Source organism: Lucilia cuprina, chromosome 5, assembly GCF_022045245.1.
Source record: "Lucilia cuprina isolate Lc7/37 chromosome 5, ASM2204524v1, whole genome shotgun sequence".
Lineage (NCBI taxonomy): Eukaryota > Metazoa > Arthropoda > Insecta > Diptera > Calliphoridae > Lucilia > Lucilia cuprina.
In genome coordinates, this window is record NC_060953.1 from 68,580,630 (window position 1) to 68,603,898 (window position 23,269).

At 28.3% G+C, this 23,269-nt stretch overlaps 1 protein-coding gene across 2 annotated transcripts; it reads right to left on the minus strand.

Moving 5' to 3' along the window:
- Positions 1–12,625: 12,625 nt before the first annotated feature.
- Positions 12,626–21,676, minus strand: LOC111677525 (amidophosphoribosyltransferase). Of its 2 annotated transcripts, none has more exons than XM_046951823.1 (6): positions 21,515–21,676; positions 16,563–16,738; positions 14,090–14,410; positions 13,418–14,029; positions 13,011–13,353; positions 12,626–12,929 (listed from the first exon to the last, which is right to left on the minus strand). In XM_046951823.1, the coding sequence occupies exons 3-6, from the start codon at positions 14,339–14,341 to the stop codon at positions 12,778–12,780; spliced, it is 1,359 nt and encodes a 452-aa protein (XP_046807779.1). In that variant the 5' UTR covers positions 14,342–14,410; positions 16,563–16,738; positions 21,515–21,676; the 3' UTR covers positions 12,626–12,777. The 2 variants fall into 2 exon arrangements, with proteins under 2 accessions (XP_046807779.1, XP_023294434.1); XM_023438666.2 differs by lacking the exon at positions 21,515–21,676 and adding an exon at positions 16,810–16,977.
- Between the last annotated feature and the right edge of the window lie 1,593 nt (positions 21,677–23,269).

Genomic DNA, 23,269 nt, shown 5'->3' on the forward strand with positions numbered 1-23,269 from the left:
TGTTTTTTATAAAGAATTCATTATTATAATTTGTCCATATAATAAATATTTTTTCTTTTTTTTGTTATTATTGTTGTAAATTTTATTAACATAATTTTCATTCATTAAATTTGTTTGTTTTCATTTTCATATTCAATTGTTTTATTCACTTTTACTTTTATTGTAGAAAAAACTTGACTTCTTGTAGTTAATATGTTTTCTTGTCTTGTCTGCTTAATAAATAAATTATTTATTTTGGAATTTTACTATGTGTGTTATTAGTTGGTTATTTACAATGTGGCAACAAATTATGTTTTTGGTATTTTACATTATTTTTTTTTTAATAAATTATTATTATGTTTTTAATATTAGTTTTTTTATTATGTTTTTATCAAATTTTAAAATTTCGTAAATTAAATTACCAACTCATTTCGTTTTTACTTAAAATCCCGAATGCGGTAATTCGTCCGTAGAAACCATTAAAGCTCATTTTCGGGAATCGGACTGGAATTGCATCTAACGTCTGTATTTCCGAACATAATTGACAAACTAAGATTTTTTCACTAAAATTAGCAGACAACATAATTGTTTCGACTCTCAGTCGGTTTTTATTTCCACATTATCAAAAATTATTTCGATTGTAACACATCGAAATATTGGTCATAGACCCTATATGTACGCATGTATACTTTGTTTTTATGAAAATCTAAGGCTACGTCCGTCTGACCAGTTCACCTGTCTCTTGAAAGCAGGATAGAGCTAGAGGGTAAAATTTGTTCACAAATATTTCCTATAGGTAAGGTTTGTTTTGAGAAAAATCGGTAATAGACCCAGAAAAGTATATGTCTATGTATATTTCGTTCTTATTAAATTCAAAGACACGGCTAAGTACATCCCTCTGCTAGTCTACCTGTCTGTTGAAAGCACGAAAGAGGTAAGGTTTGTTTTGATAAATATTGGTCCTCGTTGTCGCATATCCCCCATAAAAGTGGTCCTCCGTAAAACAGCTTAAACAGTCAAAACTTTTTTAATAACTTCAGCATAGCAACGAAGTTTGACAAAAAAAGTTCTATGCAAAACAAAATCTTCATATACAGATATGTATGTACACAATTTTATGAGTATCGATACATAATTGAAAATTACTTTTACTCTCAAGACGAAAACATTGATGAAATTTGTGTTATACGAACAAAACCTATCTAGTAAATTTTACGACAATCAGACTATAATAGACGTTATCGACCATATACATAGTAAGTTCACGGTTTAAAAAGTGGACAAAAAAAATTGTTTTTAAAAATTCAAATCTTCTTAAATCGAATAAGCACGTCCGTATATAAGATTCGCCATAGCCGAATATAACACTCTTACTTGTTCTTTATTAGTATAAAAAAGGAAATACCCTAGCGAAACGGAATACCAATCAAATTACAACATATCAGTGCTTTGATGCTTCAGGAATATGCCATTCATAACATAGAGAATGCTTTGCTATCTTAAATTTACAAATCATCAAGAATATTTTATTTCTAAAACATTTACGCCAAAATTTTGATCACAAATCACCTGCTCAGTAATTTAAATAAAACTATTGACTTTTATGTCTGGAAAATTTTTCCCATTGAATTTATTTTGCTCTACAAATACCTTAAGTATTTGCTTAAAACATTAGCAACTTACAAATTAAATTTTCTCAGAAAAGTATTTTTTAATAGACAATAGCTTTAACTTAACATAATCATTTCTAAAATTGGCAAAATTCAATGTTCAACTCAATTTGCAAAACAAAAATGATTTAAATATTTTAGCAGATAATTAACTAGAAATTACTAAAAGTACAAAATATGCCAAGTCATGGGACAGATATTTGTTTGTATTAAATATTTTATTCAAAATCATTTAATGCGATTTCAAAGCATCTTGGATTTAAATTAAAAACATTTTTAGTTCCAGTTTTAAATAAATTATCAAACATTGAATTATTGTAATGAACAATAGAATAAATTTTGGAAATTTTCTAGCTTCTAAATTATGACGATATCTTGGCGTGCTAGTTTTGAACACATCCTATTTCCTGCTACATGTTTTTAAAAGTCACAATTTTAATTAAATTTTTAAACGGTCTCCAAAAAAACTAGACAACACAAGCTGTTTTAAGACAACCCTTTTTAGCAGCTGCCTCCTTGCAGACAAACTAGAGACGTTAGTTTTACAATCCTTTAAGTAATTTCTTTTAAATTTATAATATTTTCCTAAATGGATTTTTAATTTTTTAAAATTACTTTCAATTATAATAAAATTATCCACTTTAATTTCATTCAATATAATTTGAACAATAAACGAAACTAAACGTAAAAATACGACAAAAAATAATTAAATGAAATTTTTAAATTAAAATTATTTCACCTGTCCTTAGAGTTCTGTAAAGAAATTTCTTAAAAAACAGATCATTTATTTAATGCAAACATTTGGTTTTTATGCTCATAACTACAAAAAAAGGACACACAATGATAATGAAAAGAGAAAATGTGTTTGCGATCATAAGAGAGGGTTGGTTGGCTTAACCTAATGAAAACAAGTAGCCAAGTCACGGTGCTCAATATCACTTTACAGGAATTTATAGCGTGTTTGAATAACAAAAGAAAAAAGATCTTTATCAACATCTTCATCATCAAGCGGAACTTGTAAAGTGAAGGCCATGAAAAAGAAAGAGAGTTGCACCTTGAGCTCAAGGATAAGTAGTTGTATGTAAAGGACTCTAGTTTGTTAGTGGTTGTATTAACACAAATCCGTTACAATTTCAATTGTTATAATTTGTTTATGTTGCTACGGGTGAGTGTTAGTATGAGAGTTGCACCGTTTTTATACGCTAATGACACGCCAACGTGAACTTGACCGTAGCTATCTGATCGTCAGATCTTTTTGAGAAATAAAAGAGAAAATGTAAAAAAAGGTAAGTAATACTGCACACAAGTAGTCATACCCTAATAAAGCGAGTATAATAAATAGTAGATGGATGACTAGATGACCGCGGCCAACAAGGGAGATACCAACAAATAGTTGACTGAATCGCCAGCCACCTAATAGAGGAATAGAGTAACATGCGGAATTAGCGTCGCATTAAGTATGTATTCTGTTGTCAGTCATTTGTTGCTGCAGCAAACAATCGTCATTTACTTTACCCAAAACTTAAGAAGCGGGAAAAGTGTTTAGAGTTGCAAGTAGGTTCTTTTAGGGTGGCCTATAGTGTTAATACTATAATGAGACGCTTTCAAACAAGCCAACCATTCAACTGACCATTGTTATTTAGTTTTTAAGTTTTTGGCTCATTTTTTGGAGTTTGTTTCAGTTACAACGCTTGAGTAACTTCTAGAGTCCATACTTCTATTTGCCACTCTCAAAGATATAATCTCGCCTTTTGGTTTTATCTACTTTATATTTCTATTCTGTTTTGCTGCGGTGGCCGCTGTTGGTAACATTTCTTTAGTTCCGCTGTGTGACTTTACTGGCGGTGTACAGTACAATTTTTTGTGTTTTTTTATAAACAACGGATACTCTCACCCGTAAGAGACTGGACCCATTCATTATTACGTTTGTTCGACTAGTTGTTTGTGTTGTGTAAATTTTAGACTGTCTGGTATTTTGTAAAAATATTAATTATATGTGTTTTCATTAAAGTGCAAATAAAATAAAAATAGTTTTAGTTTTTTTCTGCTGTTTCTAAATTATAGATTTAAAAGTGTTTAAGGGGGCGTTCCATTTTCCGTTGGTAATTTTTTTGTAATTAAAAAAATGATAACGGTTAATCAAGGAAATGGGTATTTGAGTGATGAGAGTGCTGCGTGATAATATGTTAAGAAATTAAATTTTTATTTCAATTATGTAAGTTCTTTTTCTTAATTTGTTAAACAAAACATTCACTAATGAAGAAATCAATCTTGTAGATATTAAATACGTCTAAGAATAATTGATGATTAATTATATTAATGTGGAGTTTAAGACATCCTGAGAAAAAGAAGTAAAAGTAGGTATCCGCAATACAAAATACACATATATGTATGTATGTATGTATTTCGACACAATTTGGGTTCCATTTTTGTAATTCCTAAGAAGTTCGGAAGAAGCATAGACGGATAGAGAAAATCGGGAAAATATTGAATATATTACAGATAAATTTATTCTTCTACCACTATACTTTACTTCTTGAAAGCACCTACAAATTCCAGCGCCTATATTTCACAACTGCACCGTGTGAAAATATGATTCTATCCAAATAATTTGTTTTTTGTTTTTACTTTAACCCATTTTTATTTGTAACTCTTATATTTTTAACAAAACCTGAGATAATTTCGTATAGTTTTTGTGTGAACTTGGTGCTACGTGTCCCCGTCAGACAAGACAAGGTAACAGACATGAAACCAAATGAAAATAAAATAAAACAAAAAATTGATACACTACCAAAGTGTAATCAAAGTACACAATCTTTAAACAACAAATTCTCACAATTGTCAACTTTGATAACACAAAAAAGTTTGATGAATACGTGTTTTATTAAAAAAAAAACTACAATAAAAATAAATCGCAAAATTTATTTAATTTAAAAATACAAATTCACATAAAACATACCCGTGCAAAAATTTGTCAAAAATGCTCCAGCACCCAACAACAAGGTGAAATAAACATATTTTTAAATATTTTTTTCAAATAACACACTAGATGGCGCACTGTTTAGCCGCCTACTGGTGTCAAAGAACAAACAAGTGAAGATTTAAACCATGGTGTATTTCAAACACTTAAGAGGGGCAGAGCTCCAAAATCTAACAAGGACATGCGTGTTACCGAAAATTGGGGAGCATACAAAAACAAGCAACACTTGTAGGATTTTTGTTAGTGTATTTCATGATGTTGAACGGGCAAGATGTATGTGACGCTTTAATGTTCTTTTTTTTTCTAGAAAAATTTATTTTATTCTGTTTTTTATTTGTTAATTTATTTTTTTAAGCCAAAATGAAATATGAAAAAGACGCAACTAGCAACAATGGTTGCTAGTCATGGTTTTGTGAAGCGACAAAATTAATGCCTCAGGCGGACTGATTGCAAGAAGAGTCTCTGTGACATGCAACAATCACTGACAATTAATTGGTTGCACTTGTCGTGAGTTGGAGGTTATAATTCACTCAAGTGGGAGTTGTTGTTTCTTTTTTTGTAATTTTATTTCTTTTTCGCAAATATTCTGCTATTTTCCCACAACTACAAATGAAAAAAAGTAGAAAATGAAAAAAATGTTGTTCACAACGGGAACGGGAACTTAACAATGCTTCAGTCACTCCATACACAGTGTGCCAAGTGGTGCAAATTTTCATCTGTTATTTTGGTTTTTTATTTGTTTCCAAAACCTTAACAATAACAAAATTGGACAGAGTAAAACATAACAAAACCTCAAACAATTTTCAGTTGAGCGCCCATGTGGAAATTCACAAAACAAATGCACCAACATTTTTTTAGAAACAAAAGAAAAACTCATACTGCGGCAATGCCATAGTCAGTCAGTTAGACTTACAATTGTTAATAAAACTCTCAGTTACACAGACATGCTGCAACACGCAATGAGAAGTTTAGCAGCTGAGCTTTTGTTTGGGCTTAAAATATGACTTTTATTTAATACGGAGCTATAGGTGCTTGCAGTAATAAACTAAGGGTCATGATCAGAACTTTAAACTAAATATTAAGAATTTATATTAAAGTTGCAGCTTAATAAATCTGGATTAAACACAATGACATTTGACTAGAAAGATCAGGAATAATTATTGCTCTTTACGTATGTAAATCTTGTAAAATATATAGTTAACTAATCTTCCAGATTAATTTACTATCTTTTGATGATATTCCTTAGAAATGTCTTATTCATCAATTCTTTACAAAAGGCTTACACTTAGAATATGATACTGAATATATTTATGTATTTTAATTTCTTTTAATCAAAAAAAGTTTAAGCGAAGTTTTCACTCTCATTGCACTCTTTACTGCACCTGGGGTACTATTTACGAAATTTTAAATTCTTGATTCTGTCGAATAATTTTTTTTTCATTTAGATCTAAGTTTGACCCCAAATGATTAGCTGTGTGTTTGTTTCTAGTTCAGTTCTAATTCAGTTCTTGTTCTAGTTCAGTTCTAATTCAATTCTAGTTCAGTTGTAGTTCTAGTTCAGTTCAGTTCTAGTTCTAGTTCAGTTCTAGTTCAGTTCTAGTTCAGTTCTAGTTCAGTTCTAGTTCAGTTCTAGTTCAGTTCTAGTTCAGTTCTAGTTCAGTTCTAGTTCAGTTCTAGTTCAGTTCTAGTTCAGTTCTAGTTCAGTTCTAGTTCAGTTCTAGTTCAGTTCTAGTTCAGTTCTAGTTCAGTTCTAGTTCAGTTCTAGTTCAGTTCTAGTTCAGTTCTAGTTCAGTCTATGATGTAGTCTCTGCTCTATAGAGCAATTTACGTACCAATTCTCTAAAGTGAAAGTTTCGATTATTGTTTAAAAATTCTTTTATAAATTTATTAATAATAAATAAGTTTAAATAACATTTTTTCGTGATCATTTATATCATGTTTAAACTTGTAAAATTATTCCTCAATTATTTAAATATTCTACACGAAAACCAATGAAATTAAAACCATTTGCATACTTTCAAAAAACTCACATTAGGATTAGGACTCCAAAAACCTACACACACTCTCCGAAGAGTTAGTTTCCAGCAAAAAAGTTTAATTTTAAACAATCAAGGTAAATACATAGAATTAGAACAATATTCAAATTAAATCAAATCAAATTAAAGCCCCCCGGCAAGAAGAGAAAGAATAATTTAACAAATTCCAAAAAAGGTCTCTCTAGTAATTTTCAACAAAAAGGAAACCAGAAAATAAAATAAAAAAATTTAAACATGAATTAGAGTTTTAAAATATCATTTCTAATACAAACTACAAAAATAATGTGTGAGCGGAAATTATTAAAAATAAAAAGTAAAAAATCTAAATTAAAATAATAACAAGTGTTGTAAAGTTTTAACATAAAATTGCAATAATTTTATTTATTATTATTTATTTTTTATTTGTTGTATTTAGTTTAGTCTGGTAAATTTGTAACTACGTTGCGGTTCAGCTTCATGAGTTTCAATTCGTTTTTACAACAATAGCAACAACATGAAGTAAGCAACTGCAACAACATCGACAATAACACAAAACAGCAAATGATTTGAGTTTTGTTTGTAACAAAAAATGTCATCGCGTGCTATCAAGTGATTTTCCCGCGCATTGATTACAGAGTTGTGTTTTTAGAGTTAATTTTTATTATTGTTTTGTGGCAACAAGTCAGTTAACATGTTGCCTGTATGTTTCTGTATGAACAACTTGCACTTGGGGAACAATAATGATACTTATAGTGTTGGAGATATAAATAGCATAAATTATTTTTATTATTTTAATTTAAAATATAAATTAATATTTTCCAAAATGTATGTGATTTCGAAATTTAAACAATAATAATATTTTGGAAAATTCTTCAATTAGTATTTTATGAAATTACATACAAAAATTTGTGCTATTTTTGTAAGCTTAGCTGTAATTATAAATACCTTTACTACATTCATATTTTACAGATAATCATAATAATTATTTTGAAAACGAAACGAAAGAAAATAAAATAACAACAACTATTACAACGGATTTAATGGAGGATTAAATAAAAAATATATATTTTCAGCGTTGCATTTATGCAACACTAACATTACCAGTAAATAATACCATGTTAAAAACAATATTTGTATGACTCTAGAGTTGAAAAGAAAAAACTAAACGCAATCATTATGGCAGCCAGAATGCAGTTAAAACAATGTTTCACTTCCGGTTTATTACAGGAAAATTCTGAGATTGAATAGGTTTTTATGTGTTGTACTCATATTATTCATTAGTGTGCGAGAAAATGTTGTTGAAATCATGATGGCGTTAAAGTTCCTGTACGATTTGTTTAGTCAACCAATAGCAACATTGTTCGTCTCGTGTGACTTGCATTCGTCAGCTTTTTTTTATTGTGTTTTTTGTTTCTTTTGTCATTTTAAGTGCGTTTTTTATGGCATGTTGGTGTCATCTCATGGTTGGTTGACTTAGATTTAAAAATGGTTGGATTTTTTTAAACATAGATTGGTTTTATGTTGAATTCATACAAACCCGAAATATAATTCTATACATCCGATATACTACACATGTATAGACAAAGAATAATTCGAATTTGGGTTATGTTGCTCAATATTGCTAGTACTAAGAACATTATCTAGCTAATGTAGACCTATGTATATCTAAAGAAAAGTATATCGAAAACATTTCCATTTTTTCTTAAAATATTGATCAAACATCCCAAGCGAATCATAATAATCTAGAACTTACTTTTCAATGACTACTACATACCACTTGCAGTACTTATTTATCTCTATCCTTAACTCTCAACCATCATATTTTGTTTTCGAAAAAGGACAACAAAACAACTTTTAAAAACTTGCTTTATTATTTTTATTTAATTGTTCAAAAATATAAGAGTAACATATAAAACCATTAGCAAAAATTTAGTTTAAAAATATTTAAACTATAAACAATTTTTTTTAGGTAAAATATTTAACAATTTAAATAAAAATAGATTTCGTTAACAACACTTTATACACAACCGCTTTAACAAAAAGAAAACTGAATTAGTAACGTGTTGTTGCCGTCAATTTTTAGACCAACAATCAGGAAACTTTATAGAAAATTTACATAAATTTGAAATATATTCCAAAGGACCACAGCAAGACAACAAACAACAAAGGATATATTAAAACACAACAAAACCAAATAACAGCCAGGCAGTCATCAAAAACGTCTAAGACTTTGAAAAGAGACCAACGACACGGCAAAGGACATACGAACACTATTCGAAACAAAAGAAACGTCTTTTATATGAAAAAGTCTAAAAAAAAATTCTAATTAAACACAACAAATAGTTTAAAACAAATACAGGAATAATAAAATAATGTTAATGTCCGTCTGTCCGTCCATAATTTAGAGCTGTCTTTTTTGTCCGTTTGGCAACAGGACATCCTTCAGTCAAAAATAAAACATTACGATGTTAAAGAGAAAAATGTCAACTTTGCATGCAACCAAAAAGGAAGATATAAATAAATTTTCCAAATAATGTAAAAGAAAACGAACGACATTTTATGGTTGACGGAATATTTACAATGACCTGCAAATGACCAGGAGTAGTAAATGTTAACAGGATGTTTTGATTTTCTAATGAACACCATCTAGATGACAATGTAAGGCTTAAGGATTTTATAATAAATGTTTTATGCCAAACACGTTCTAGAGTTGATAAGATTAATGTGTTGTTGGTATAGGCTGGTGGGAAACACTTGTTGCTGGATAAAGAAAACATAAATAAATATTTGAGTTAAGTGTTTTAAATAAATATCTATGAAATAATTTTATTCTAAAAATTATGATTTAAGTTTTAAACCTTTAAAACCAGTGGTTAGAAGGTGTATTTAAATATACAATTTTTCTTTATTCTACTTCATATAACTTTCATTACTTATTTATAACATTTGCATATATTAGCTATAATTCTTAGAGCTTTTAGCTTTATATGAAAATATTCTTGTTTTTATTTTTTTTTTTCTTACAAAATGCATAATCTCTATTTACTTTTCTTTAGTTACCTTAAGTGACTTTCATATTATTGTTTTTATTATTAGAATTGTTTGGTTTTACAGACAAACATACTTACATATACATATATACATTTAAAAGGACATACATATACTTACATAAGTGTGCGTTTAAGGATGTTTGATTATATGCGCACATTTATATTAAATTGCAAAATCCAGCCACCCATTTCCACTTCGGTTTTCTTCAAAGGACATGAAGCAGTATATAAAATATAAAAAAACCTTAACTTGCGAAAATTTATTGCAATTTTTTTATCGCTTCATTTATTTATTTTCTTCTCCCCACTTGTCCCATTTTTATTGTAGGATTAGACAAACATCATATGAATGTTGTTGATGGATAAAGGCATTGAAAGTTTAAATCGATTAGAAAGTACACTTCAGCGAAAGGAATTATAACTTAGAAAGGAGTTATTCTATTAAACATCTCAGCATAACTAAGACGAATTTTTCGAATTTCCAATACGATCCAATTAAACCACCATCAATCTTTCGTTTCAGCACAAACCTTATATGTTGAAATCATTGCTTTCTATTCCTGATCGTTACAACACCTACCAATGCCTGCTACAGGGTACATAAAACAAAAGCCGCAACCACAAATACGCCTTTGTTGAAGGCATTATGTTTTTATTTTAGTTCATGTTACTACTGCAAGAGTGTGTTTTAAAAGAAAACTTATTTTTTATTTTCATTTCTAAAAAAGATGTTGAGTAAACATTAATTTACATAACTTCCTTTATCATCAACAAAAACAACAACAACAAGAGCATCAACAACGTTCGTCTGCAAGTACACTTTTGCCGTTTTTTTTTCTATTCTACATCTTTTAACGGTACGCAAGCTTTCAATTCATCCTTCCTTCCTTTTCCGTTTGTGTTTATGTAAGTGTTTGTTGCTCTAAAACCATTATTAAAAATGTGTATTTTTTAAAGCATGTTTTGTGGCGCTTTTGTATGCTTGTGGTAGTAGTACTAAAAAAAAATACTAAAAACAGTTACTGTTAAGGAAAATGTGTTTTCTATGAAGTTGAGAAAACTCCTCCTGAGTAAAAAAGGAAAAAAACTGCTGTCAACATTTTGGTCGTCATACGGGTGTGGCAGTCTTTCAAAAAAAAGTGTCTGTTTTATATGTTTTATAGTTTTTTTTATGATTGCTAGAAAACAAATTTTTTAGAGATATTTTAAAAAGGCAATTAAATTTATTAAAAGATTTGCTTTAGCTGTAAGAAAATCATATCCTTTACCATATCAATGATCTATAAATGTAATTTTTAAGTCAAGATTTCATTGAACATTGGTAAGATTGCCTTATTTATACGATAAATCTAATAATCTTTAACTACAGTCATGTTCAGTTTGACTGGCTATAGGGCTCTTTTGTATTGTGAGAAAAAAATTAATCAACTAGAACATCTACCAAAAACAATAACCTTTTATAACACGTAAATTTTGTTCATAAACAAATTCCTCACACTTTGTTGTAAACAAAATTTTCCAAAATTCTTCATTTCAGTTCGGTGGGTGTAAGTATGTTTTGACATATTTGCAAAAAATATTTGCAAAATGAAAAAAAAACAATTCCATAACAATATAATGATGACACCGAGTGGAAAAAATCCACAGGATTAAACGCCCGTTTTGAAAGTTTAGCCATTGTTTACATAAAATGTAAAAAAATATAAATAAACTCACAAGTCATGCTTATGCAAGTATAGTCAAAGTCTAAGAAAACATTGGCATTCAAAACACTGTAAGTGAAATGAATAAGATCAGTTCCAAAAATTTTGCATTGAATCTTACATATTTCTATTGTCACTGACTTTCCATAACAAATTATTATTGAATCCTTCACATCTGGAATTTCAAATATTGTGCCCTTTAAGATGTTATAACAGCACCAGGCCAATTTATTTGTAAAATTTCATATGCCATCTGAAAGCTGATATAAGCTTTAAAATAAAGGCTTAACATTTGTCTTCTTTCTTCTTCAGATATCGAGATATTGGATGGAATAGACTTTTAAGGTGATATATAATATTTTTTTGAATAAAGTTGTATTTGAACAGTTAAAACAAACTGCATGTTATTTTTTTTTTTTTAATTTATGATTGGTCTGAACATACCCTTGTGAAAAATAGGCAATAAACAGTTTTTGCTTGAACCTTATTCATTTAATCTTCAGTATAACTTGCGGTCTATGGCAATATACATTTCAACAATACGATTTTTCTTATGAATTCAATTTCCTTTATTTTCAAATTGTATTTTCTTTTTTCTACTTATTTGCGCCTTATTTAATATTTTCCGTTTTTTTATTCTTCTCTAAATGTTAACGCCTATCGGTAAGAGCCCTTTAAACAACCACTGATGAAGATGATGATGATGATGACATTATAAAACAAAACATATTGCATAAATTTCCTTAGCATTTGCAAAAAACACAATTCTCTCACACACACACATTTACAAACATCTATACAAACATTTACAAATATTAAAAAAGGAATGTAGGAAAAAAAAATATAATCATGTGACAGGATAATTATGTCGTATAACTTGGCAAATGAAATTTGAAATTTGCATTTAAAGTGACATGAAACAATAACAGCAACAGTGACAGTAGCTGCTAAATGTTTAAATATGTTAAAGAAAAAATATATATATATATATATGTATGTATATGTATTTAAGTTATCAAGTGTGTTGGGCCAATGTGTTTTATTGTTTCCGTATCCCTTAGCGCAAAAGATAAACATAAATATAATGTGTCTGTATGAGCCAAATTAGGCATAATAACCTGCTACCAAGTTATGTAAACATTTGATTATTTAAACTTAATATTTAGATTAAATTTTGTCTCCGCATTTTTATTTATACGTCTTTTTAATTTTGCATAATTTTGAAACTGAAACATTATGTTTATTTGTATGTGTGGTTTATGCATATTTTTAATAATACATTTACAAAAAAAAAAGAAATTAAATTAAACTTATTTTAGTATTATAAAGCTACAGTTAAGCTATTAAGGTTTATAACTTTTTAGGTCCTAAGGGCTAGAACTACCAACTCAGTTCTTCTGGCAGTCCGCCCGGGTACTCTCCAGTCAAACAAGCAGTACAGTAGCCAGATTTAAGGGGATTTGTAGAAGCCTTACGATATTGTACAGCTCGAACTAAACCTTCCACACTTAAGTAGGCCAAACTATCGGCGCCTGTATTAAAATAGATATAAACAAATTTGTATAGTTTTTTATATATCCTTATATTTTGTATTTTTCTTATAAAAAACTTACCCACATATTTGGCCAATTCGTTGGGATTCAGCTTATTGGCTATCAGTTCTTCTCGGGTAGGAATATTAATACCCATATAACAGGGATATAACAAGGGAGGACTAGCGATTCTAATGTGTACCTCTACGGCTCCAGCATCCTTTAGTAATTTGATAATGGGACCAATAGTATTTCCACGCACTATAGAATCATCAATAAGAACCACACGTTTACCCTCACAATTTTCCGATAAAGCACCAAATTTCTTTGCCACACCCAATTGACGCAAACGGGTAGAAGGTTGAATAAAGGTACGACCTACATAACGATTCTTGCAAAGAACTTCGGCAAAAGGCAAACCAGACTAAAACATAAAACAAAAGCAATATTAAAAATCTTTGTCAAAAACATTTAATGATAAAACTCACTTCTCTGGCATAACCATGAGCTGCTGCTGTACCAGATTCCGGCACAGAACTAACAATATCAGCCGCCACTGGAGATTCTCTAAACAATTCACGACCACATTGCAATCTAACCGAATAAACCATTTGACCCTCGAATGTAGAATCGCTACGAGCAAAATACACATATTCGAAAATACAAAAAGCCATGCGTTTATAATCGGGCCTTTCAACAATGTCCACTGTGCGAAAACCATTGCGGGTTAATTCTACAATCTCACCAGGCTCTACCTCGCGTACATAACGTGCACCAATGGAAAGAAAACCACAACTTTCACTGGAAACTACCCAACCTTCTGCCGGGCAATCATCAACATTACCAGCACCCAAAGTAATGGGTACAATTTTACCAATACACAAAGGACGATTGCCATAGGAATCACGTACTGCATAAATTTTATCTTTGTGCATGACAACCAAAGAATAGGACAAGGGTGCCAAAGTCATAAAGTGGCGTATACGAGCTGGCCAATTAGGGCCATCATGTTCGGAAACATCTTCAGGGGCACAGCACAAAGACTGAGCGATCAATTCACTGTCACTGTGGGTAGATAAACCAACACCACGATCCAAAACCTTTTAATAAAACCAAAAGCAATTAATAATTTACCGATATATAACAATAAGAAATCTTACCTCTCTTCTCAACTGTTCACAATTCACCAATTCTCCATTGTGAGCTATAGCCAAGGCACCATGTGAAGTGTGTACCACAAATGGTTGACAATTAACCATTTCAGAAGCCGCTGCAGTGGAATAACGCGTATGACCAATACCCAAATTTCCCTTTAATCTTTTAATGGAGTCATCATTGAACAAGTTATTAATCATGCCCATGCCCTTATGTACATTGAATTTTTTCGATGATTTACCATCACTGGTGGCCATACCGGCCGATTCTTGACCACGATGTTGCAAGGCAACTAAACCCAAACAGATGACTTGGGCGATATCAATCTATAAACAAGTATAAATAAAATATAAATTTTATTGAATATTCTTATCAGCAAATATTTAAATGTTGTTGTCAATAGCACATTTATTTATTATTTTTTTAAAATTACATTAGTAACAAATTAAAATTTTTGAATTTTCCTCAAAACGCCGTGTTACAGTGCACATAAAATTTAATTGCTGCACATGTGCTATATGTTTTATTGACTTGAAGCGTGAGTGATAAGGGCAATTTGTTGTTGTACGTCATATAATTGTTATGGGTTGTTATTGTTTTAATTTATTTTTAATAATTATTTATTAATAATGTGTATAAAATTCTGCAAAAAACAAAAACATGTTTACGCATTTAAGATTGAACAAAAGTATTTCGTAAACAATAACAACAATAACGATTTCAGCTAAAAATTTTAAATTGATGTCAATAAAGTTTATTGATCTATAGAAATCGGTCAATAAGCAAAATAATTGATAATAGATAATTTGGGATTATTTTGAAAGGATGCTTGCCTTGCAAAACGTATATTAAAGAAAAACCATCAAAAATAAAGCGAAGTACTTCCAAAAGAATTAAATTTATCAGTATTTCAAAAGTAGCACTAAGAGAATTTTTCTGCATCTGTGGAAGTCATGTTTATTGACTTCCAAAGATGTGAAAATAATTCAGTTTTTTTAAAACTGAAAATATATTTTCACTGCCAATTTTTAAGTTAAAGTGTATTTTGAGAGTTTGTGTTAAATGTTTGTAAAATTCCGATATTTATATTATTTAAGTCAAATTAGTAGTATTCTATAATACAACTTCACTTCCCAATAACTTCTAAAAAAACATAAAAATGACCTCTTTAGAATGATTTCATTTATAGTGAATTTAGAGTCAAATAAAAAGGACATCCCTCCTATGACAAGCCAGTGTTAAAATCATCACTTCGTCAAAAAGAAATGTTGATATTTATATTTCCAGATAGAATGATAAAATTACTTTTTAATGAAGCATTGAGTAAGAGAATAAACTACGAAACATTAAAAATAACTGTAAAACCAGTTTTAAATCCGGAAAAGTCGGGTAAGCAAATTTGAAACCAGTTATTTTTAGGTCATCGTAAAACAAATATAAGTAGTTATTCACCCAAAAAGTAACTACTTACACTTTTCTCCAATAAGTAAAGGGAAATTTGGGTACCATAAGAATTGAAGGTATGATTATTTGCAAGACAATTTAGTCAATTACGTCAAACTATTACATAAGATGAAAAGACTATTATGTACAGCCGTTGAGCTAATATAATGCTCACTTTATGGTGTGACCAAAAGAGAAAATGTGGCCATCATAACAACTCGTCTGAATGTTGCAATACTCGTCAAAAACTATTGGGAAATGTTGCCTCAACGGTCCTGGTCTAATTATTATACTAAATTAAAATTTATTATATCCGGTTTTTACATCTTTAATTTCATGTTTTTATGTTCAATATAAAACTAAAAAAGTACCAGTTAAAAATCGTAAAAGTGCAAAAATTAGTCCACTGTGCCAGTTCGAAATAATATCCTATTAGTAAATTTAGTGTTACTAAATATACCAATTTCTCCAGTTTTATTAAAATTGAGTCAATAATTTTCAATAAAATCAAATTTACCATTTTTTACCCTAGGAAACTATGTTTTATGCAAAAAGTATTAAAAATATGTACAATTTTCACCCCTTAAACGTCTAACTTTACAAAAAGTACTAAATTTGTATTTTTTTCCTTAAGAAAATATATTTGGTATATTCACTAGTTTAAAAGATACATGAGTTGCATTCCATGCTGTTTTTTTTTTTCATAATGGGGCCGAATTTGAAAAAAAAGTACCAGATACCTGAACACTTATTTTTTTTTTTAATAATCAACTTTAAATTGCTGGTTACCAAATTCGAATTTCTCAGAAAGCTTCTTCCCTTTAGGCTGTGCCATGATGAATCAATCAACCAGTCAGTGAGTCAGTAATGTTAGAATTGTACTATAATTTGGTATGATAAATTTTCAAAATTTTACTAAAATTTTTAAAAAAATTAAAAATGAAAAAAATGTTTATAATGCCAGAACCTAAAAGTCCGTTATATTTTGAACACTACAACTCTTTTACATATTTTACTAATTATATTTTAACTTACCTGTGTTGGCCAATCACCACAAGCAATCGCCGCAAATACACCACATTCACATGTAAGTCCAGAAACTTCTTTCCCCTTTGGTTGAACTTCTTTATATTTTTTCTCAGGAAAGGATTTTGAGCACAAACTTTTGTCACCACAACAATTTGCTGTTGTAGAATCAGCAGTAATTTCCACTAAAATTTCAAAAATATACATTTTTTAAATTAATAAAAATTCTTGATTTAGCAATAACACAAAAACTTACCACTTGAAGTAATATTAGAATTCATATTTTTATTTAATAAATTTAAAAATTTATAAAACACAAACACCTTATTATTTAAATATTATTAAATTAAATAATTTATTTTTTAAAATAATCTTTTTAGCACGTCTTAATCTTTTGAATACTTCTTTCAAACTGTTAATATTTTCTCAAGTATAAAGCCATATATTTAAAATGAATTCAGATTATTGATCGATCGTTTAATTGATTTACAATATAAGTAGTTTTTACTATAATTACTAAATATATGTTTGTATGTACATATGCACAAGTACACAAATTTCCACTGATAAGAATTTGAAAAAATCTGTTTATATTATGTTAGTGAATTTTTAGCACGAGTTTAATTAACATACATATTTATTCTATTTTTAAACAAAAAACTAAAACTAAAGCGAATTTTTATAAACAACTTATGATCAAAATGTGTAAAACAAATTATTATTCTTGAAATTTATTCTTAAAATTAGAATAACTCGACAAAAGTCTGTCAGTCAATGGCTGGATTAAGTTAAAACTGAAATTCTTGACATGAATTCATCACGTTTTTTAGCAAACCGAAATGAAACTGATGAATTTTATTTAAAAGGTTTCCATACAATATAATTATAAATAATAAAATTAAACAAAAAAAATATATATAATAATAATTGATAAGGAATAATTAACATGATGAAAGAGATCAGCATTTGACTCAGATACAGCAATGAAAATATTCCCATGCTTTAAATAACTGATAAGACAGAATACTGTTTCGCTTTGGTGGTAACGGTTTAAGTTTCTTAAATTGTTTGAATTTCAAATGAACAAAATCTTAACCTTACTTAATCTTATTTTAAACAAAAAAAAAAACAAATTCAAATGACGCATAAAAAAACAAAATTTTATAAAATGCGTAAACAAAAATTATAGTGTTTTAATTATCTCTATATTCTATTTATTCATTCTTAAAAACCATTGAATTTATTATTTGTTTATTTTGTGACAAGCCCCCCTGTTCAGGCTTCTGGCTACGAATACGCAATGACGTCTTTTAAGAATGGCTCATTGAACTACTTCATTCTTAAAATAAATCTAGTCCTATCGTACGTTTATTTATGCATATTTAATTATTTTCTTGTGGATTGTCAATATTTTTGTTACAATTAAAATATAATTTATTGTTTTTTACACTCTATACAACCATTTATAGGTGGTATTGGTCGAAATTTTGGAAGGTTATAGGAATTATATTAATGGGTTTACAATTTGTATGGCATTAATATTTCAGTATTATAATAGAACATGGAATTCTAAATAATATTTTTGAAATCGGTTTAAAAAGTATTCAACAGATAAAGGATAATTTCTAAAAACTTGGACTGTAGGGATAAAAACTTTATTTTACAAATGGGTAAAATTTTATTAATTTTAGGACACCATATCTCGATACCAGATGTAAGGAAAAAAATCTAAGGCTAGATTCGAGTTCAGCGTATCCTAATCCTTTACAAAAATATACTTGTCTCTAGGTTTAGATGTGTTCGTTCACCCTGTTATAAACTTCTCATATATGACCAAATCTTTTTAAACTTGATATCTTGATAACTTTCATAAGAAAGAAATTCTAAGATCAGATTCAGGTTCAGCATAGACCAATACTTTTGACTTTTTACAAATTTTATTGATTTCAAAAACTAATACCAACTGTATGGTATGAAAAAATCGGCCTCAATAGATCATTTTTGTTTACATATTGTTTATTATTGTTGACTTTAAATAACAAATGATTTTTGTAAATAAAATGTAAAAATAAACAAGAGCGATTAAATTAAATGGAAAAATTTTAATTGCACTTTGATAATAAAAAAATAAACACCCCACGAAGCCAAAAAGCAAAAAAAAACTATAAAAATATATATTGTAAATAATTAAAAATCAATAATAAATAACAACTTACATACAGTAAATTACACAAGAATGTAATCCGTCTCATAATAAGGTTTCTTCTAAAATAATTGAAATTTAAATTAAAGTTTTTGTCTAAAAATTTGCATTAAGATTTCGGCAATAAATCGGTTATTAAATGTTATGTGATGAAATAAATTTGCATAAGTTCAAGTATATTTTTTTTTCTTTTTTTTTTGTGCCAAATCATTGGTGAACAATGATTTGTTCACCAATGGAAAATGTTATTACAATGGGGATTTATTGTCACAGCGGCAAAATTTAATTGAAAATCGAGTAATCGATTGTTTTCGTTTATTGATCATGTACTACCCGCCAAACTGTTGCAGTTGCATTTCTCGCTCATTTATTTTATTGTTACAAAAATACAGACATACGAATTTACATAAAATGTTAGTATTTCTTAAATTACTATAAATAAAATTTCATCTCTAGAGTAAAATCCGTCTAAAGCTATGATCAAGTGTGGACCAATCGTTATAAAATTTAGTGGATGGATTTTGCTTCCTATGAAACTTGTTCATGGTGAATTTCATTGCTATGCTAATATTTATATTATATTTTCTAGATCATGTTTTTCAAGTAGCCCTTAATGAGAACTAGGACTAAACATCGCAAGATCCTAATGGTATTTGATAGATAGATTTTAGTTTCCGTAAAACTTGTTCGTGAAAAATTTCATCTCTATACTAATATTGGACTTTATTTATATTGCTCTTTAGGTTCGGTCGTTTAGACCCTACTTTTTAGAGTAGTAAAATATATTTTCGTTATATATCGGATGAAATTCTTTAAAATTCTAATGACAACATGTCTACACCCTCTCAATTGAATTCTAAAAATAAAACATGTCACTAGGAAGTGTTGTTACGATCGTGCCAAATAAAAATTGCTTATGAAAGACAAATTTCTAACCCATTTTAAATAAAAGTAGCAAAAATGAGACATTACACAAAAATTTAAAATAAATAAAAATTTTAAGTTTGTAATGTAACTACAGATCATTATTGCAAAACACTAGAAAATTAGTTTGAAAAAAGAGCGTACAACACGCAAACAGCTACTAAATAATAACCTCCGTATTCATAAAGATATAAACCGCTTATTTTAGGTTTAATAAGTATATTTTCCATAAAAAAATCCTACAATAAACCATCAATAACTTTATCAAGCATTTACGAATATGGAGGTAATATTCTAATAAAATTGCAGCGATTTTTTTAGTCTAAAAATCAAATTGAAAGTTTTGCCAACAATGGGTTAATAGCTGATAATATTTGTTTATATTGAATTTGTGAAAAAAAATCAACTTTGGGTCAGCACATTTTTTTGACGAGACATCATGATGCAATTGAATGAATTCGTGTACTAAGCAGATTTACAACAAAAACTCTATTATATTCCATTTATTTATTTGTATTTAATAAAGGTTTTTACAATTTCCACTCTGATTAAAATCCAGACGAATAAATAGACTTACTTAAAAAAAGGTGATAAGTTGAACACGTTTTACTTTTTTGTGCAAATAAAAGTTTTTGTTTAAATTATTATAAAACAAAAATAATGCAATATGTAAATGTAAATCTGAAACTAAAAATTAAATCTCTTCTAATTACAAATTATTAAAAAAAAGAAACAAGAAAATTTAAGAATATTATTAACTTAAATTGATAATTTAATATTGAATCTATGAACGGATTCTAAAGCAAACAACATATTGAAAATGTAATATTATTTAATTAAGTCACATTTTATTAAACCATTTTAAATACATCCCCTTTTAAATGTTCACAAACAACCCTCTCCAAAGTTGAATTGTCAGAAATATAAAAGTCCCCAAAGAAAAAACAAATAAAAGATGAAATTTTTAGCACAACATTAAAAGAACATTTTATTCAATTGAGGGAAAAAAACAAATAAAATTTATTTAATTTTTTTGTTTTCGTAATATTTCGACCACATTGACCGCAACTAAAATTACAATAAAAATAAAATCCAATGATAATGTGGCAATCGAATTCAACTGCCAAAAGGAATATACAAACAAAGGACAAGGGAGTGGCAGAGATGAAAAGGAAACCAACGGATTCATATGTATTTATGGGTGGAGTTTACTTCTTTCTATCATTGGCAAAATAAACTCACTCTGAATGGTTTAAGCAAAAAAAAAAAAAAAAAAAAAAAAACACAGATTTTCGCAAACACACAACAATTTAGAAGAATAAAAACTAAAACTAAAAGGGAAAGAGATGCTTTCATATGTGAATTTGTTAAATAAAATAAAAATATTTTGTGGATCCATGACTGTCGGTCAGTTAGTGCTGGGTTCTTTATGCGTCACTAGAACTGTTAAAGCTGCTGGTCATCTTTATGATGTTGATGGTTCTCGACATCATTGTGAAGTCAAGCATGTGGAAACTCGCTATTGATATAAAAAAAAGCAAAAAACTACCAAAATGAAAATAAATATATGAACAAAACGAAAAATCGCCAACACAAAGAACAAAACAAAAAAAAAAACAGCAAAGAAATGAATAAATGGCCAAAAGAAATAAACAGTCACATAAAGAATAATCATTTAGAAATTCTATTGAATAATGCATGAGTCCAGCTAGAATCATCATCATAATACACACACATACACATATTTACTTCAACATACACACACCGATACTTTACGAAAATTCATATAAGTTTGTTTGTTTTTTTAATATAAAAATCAAACACTCAGACTTACATATAGATAAATGCACTCAATCGTTTTAGAGAAAACTTTAGTCCAACATCCTTGGTCCCTGTATATATTTTTGATAAATATTTGTTTGTTCTTTATATGAAATGATGATACGAATTGTAATACTGGCTGCTTGCTGCCACGAGTACCCTCCCGACGATAATGATGAAGATGAGAATGATAATAGAGTCACTGTTTAAATGTTGTTTTTCTTACTACAATAATCAAAAGAATAAAGGAAAAATTGAATATAAATTTTCATTTTTTTTTTATTAAGTTTAACACATACTTCTACTGTTTATACAGTCCCATCTATACATTGAATAAAGTTAGTAAATTAAAGGCATTCGAAACAGTGGACTATAAAAAGTTGTAAAGCAATTAATCTGACTGCTACAATAAGAAAAGTTTGCTAAAGCTTTTTGAAACAACAAGTTTTAATAAATAAAAACAAAAAGTTTTTTTGCAATAGCGAAATTTTTTATCAAAAAGAGCTTTGACAAAAAATTTGTTAAGATATTTTAATGAAAGCTTTTAGTCCAAATTATATTCTCATTATAAAATCCCTAAACAGCTTTTAAAAAAAAAACCTACAAAATATTTTCAAAATGAAGTAATATGTTAAAGCTTTAAAATTTTATAATTCTTTTATTAGAAATTGTATTTTTACTTGAAAAGCTCTTTTCACAAGGAAAGCTTTTTTCACTAGAAAAGCTTTTCGAATGACCTTTAAATTAATATATGTATGCTTTTCTAATGACTGCTTTTTTATAAGAATATAAGCTGTTGTTTTCTTATAAAAGATGATACTTTTACTAGAAAAGTTTTTTCTCTCTTTTTAAAAGAAGGCTTTTGCTTAGAAAAACTTTTGAAAATTTAAGCTCTTGGCATTAGAAAAGCTATTTTCAATAAAAAAGTTTTTTTTTACTAGAAAAGTTCTTCTCACTAGGAATGCTTTTTTCACTAGAACAGATCAACACATAAAACAGTTTTTTTTTTTTTTTTTTTGTTAGTTTAACCTTTTTTTGAGCTTAATTCACCAAAAAAAATTACAACAATTTTTAAAAGCTTTAATAACAACAATTATTATTTTACTGTTTAATAAGTGTAGCACATCTGCTATTGTTACCCACTGTATTTCATGATTGCTGTATGTTATTGTGGTTTGTGGCATCATTATGTATCTATGATTTTCAAACAATTTTCGTTAAAGTTTATTTGTTGTTTGTGGTCATTGATAATGGCTTGTTGAAAAGTCATCCTTGGCTACTCATACGTATTCGTACATACATACATACATACATACATACATACATACATACATACATACATACATACATACATACATACATACATACATACATACATACATACATACATACATACATACATACATACATACATACATACATACATACATACATACATATGTTTGTGTATATAGTGGCTATTTGTGTTATTGTAGAAATATGCTTCAAGGATCGCATAATTTTTAGTGTGTTAAAAAGCTTTCAGTTAAATGAAATTCACAAAATTTATATGAAAAATAGAAAAAATATATATGTTATAGTAAGTATGTGTTTATTTTTCTACATCTCCATTCCATCTCTTATATTTTTATCATTTTCGAGGGTGGAGTATGGCCAATGGTTATTTTCATTTTGCCCAAAAAACAAAATATATGTATAAAAGTAAAAGATTCGCATCTCATTAGTCTGTTGGTATATTTTATACGTACATAAGTACGATTTCCACTTT

What these genes read in the sequence shown, in the direction of transcription:
- LOC111677525 (XM_023438666.2), bottom strand. Translation starts at nt 16,834, where the DNA reads ATGAATTCTAATATTACTTCAAGTG. An exon ending in GTGGTGATTGGCCAACACAG is followed by an intron (nt 14,411 to 16,562) that starts GTAAGTTAAAAT and finishes ACTTGTTTATAG; the next exon opens with ATTGATATCGCCCAAGTCAT. An exon ending in CGAATTGGCCAAATATGTGG is followed by an intron (nt 12,930 to 13,010) that starts GTAAGTTTTTTA and finishes ATTTTAATACAG; the next exon opens with GCGCCGATAGTTTGGCCTAC.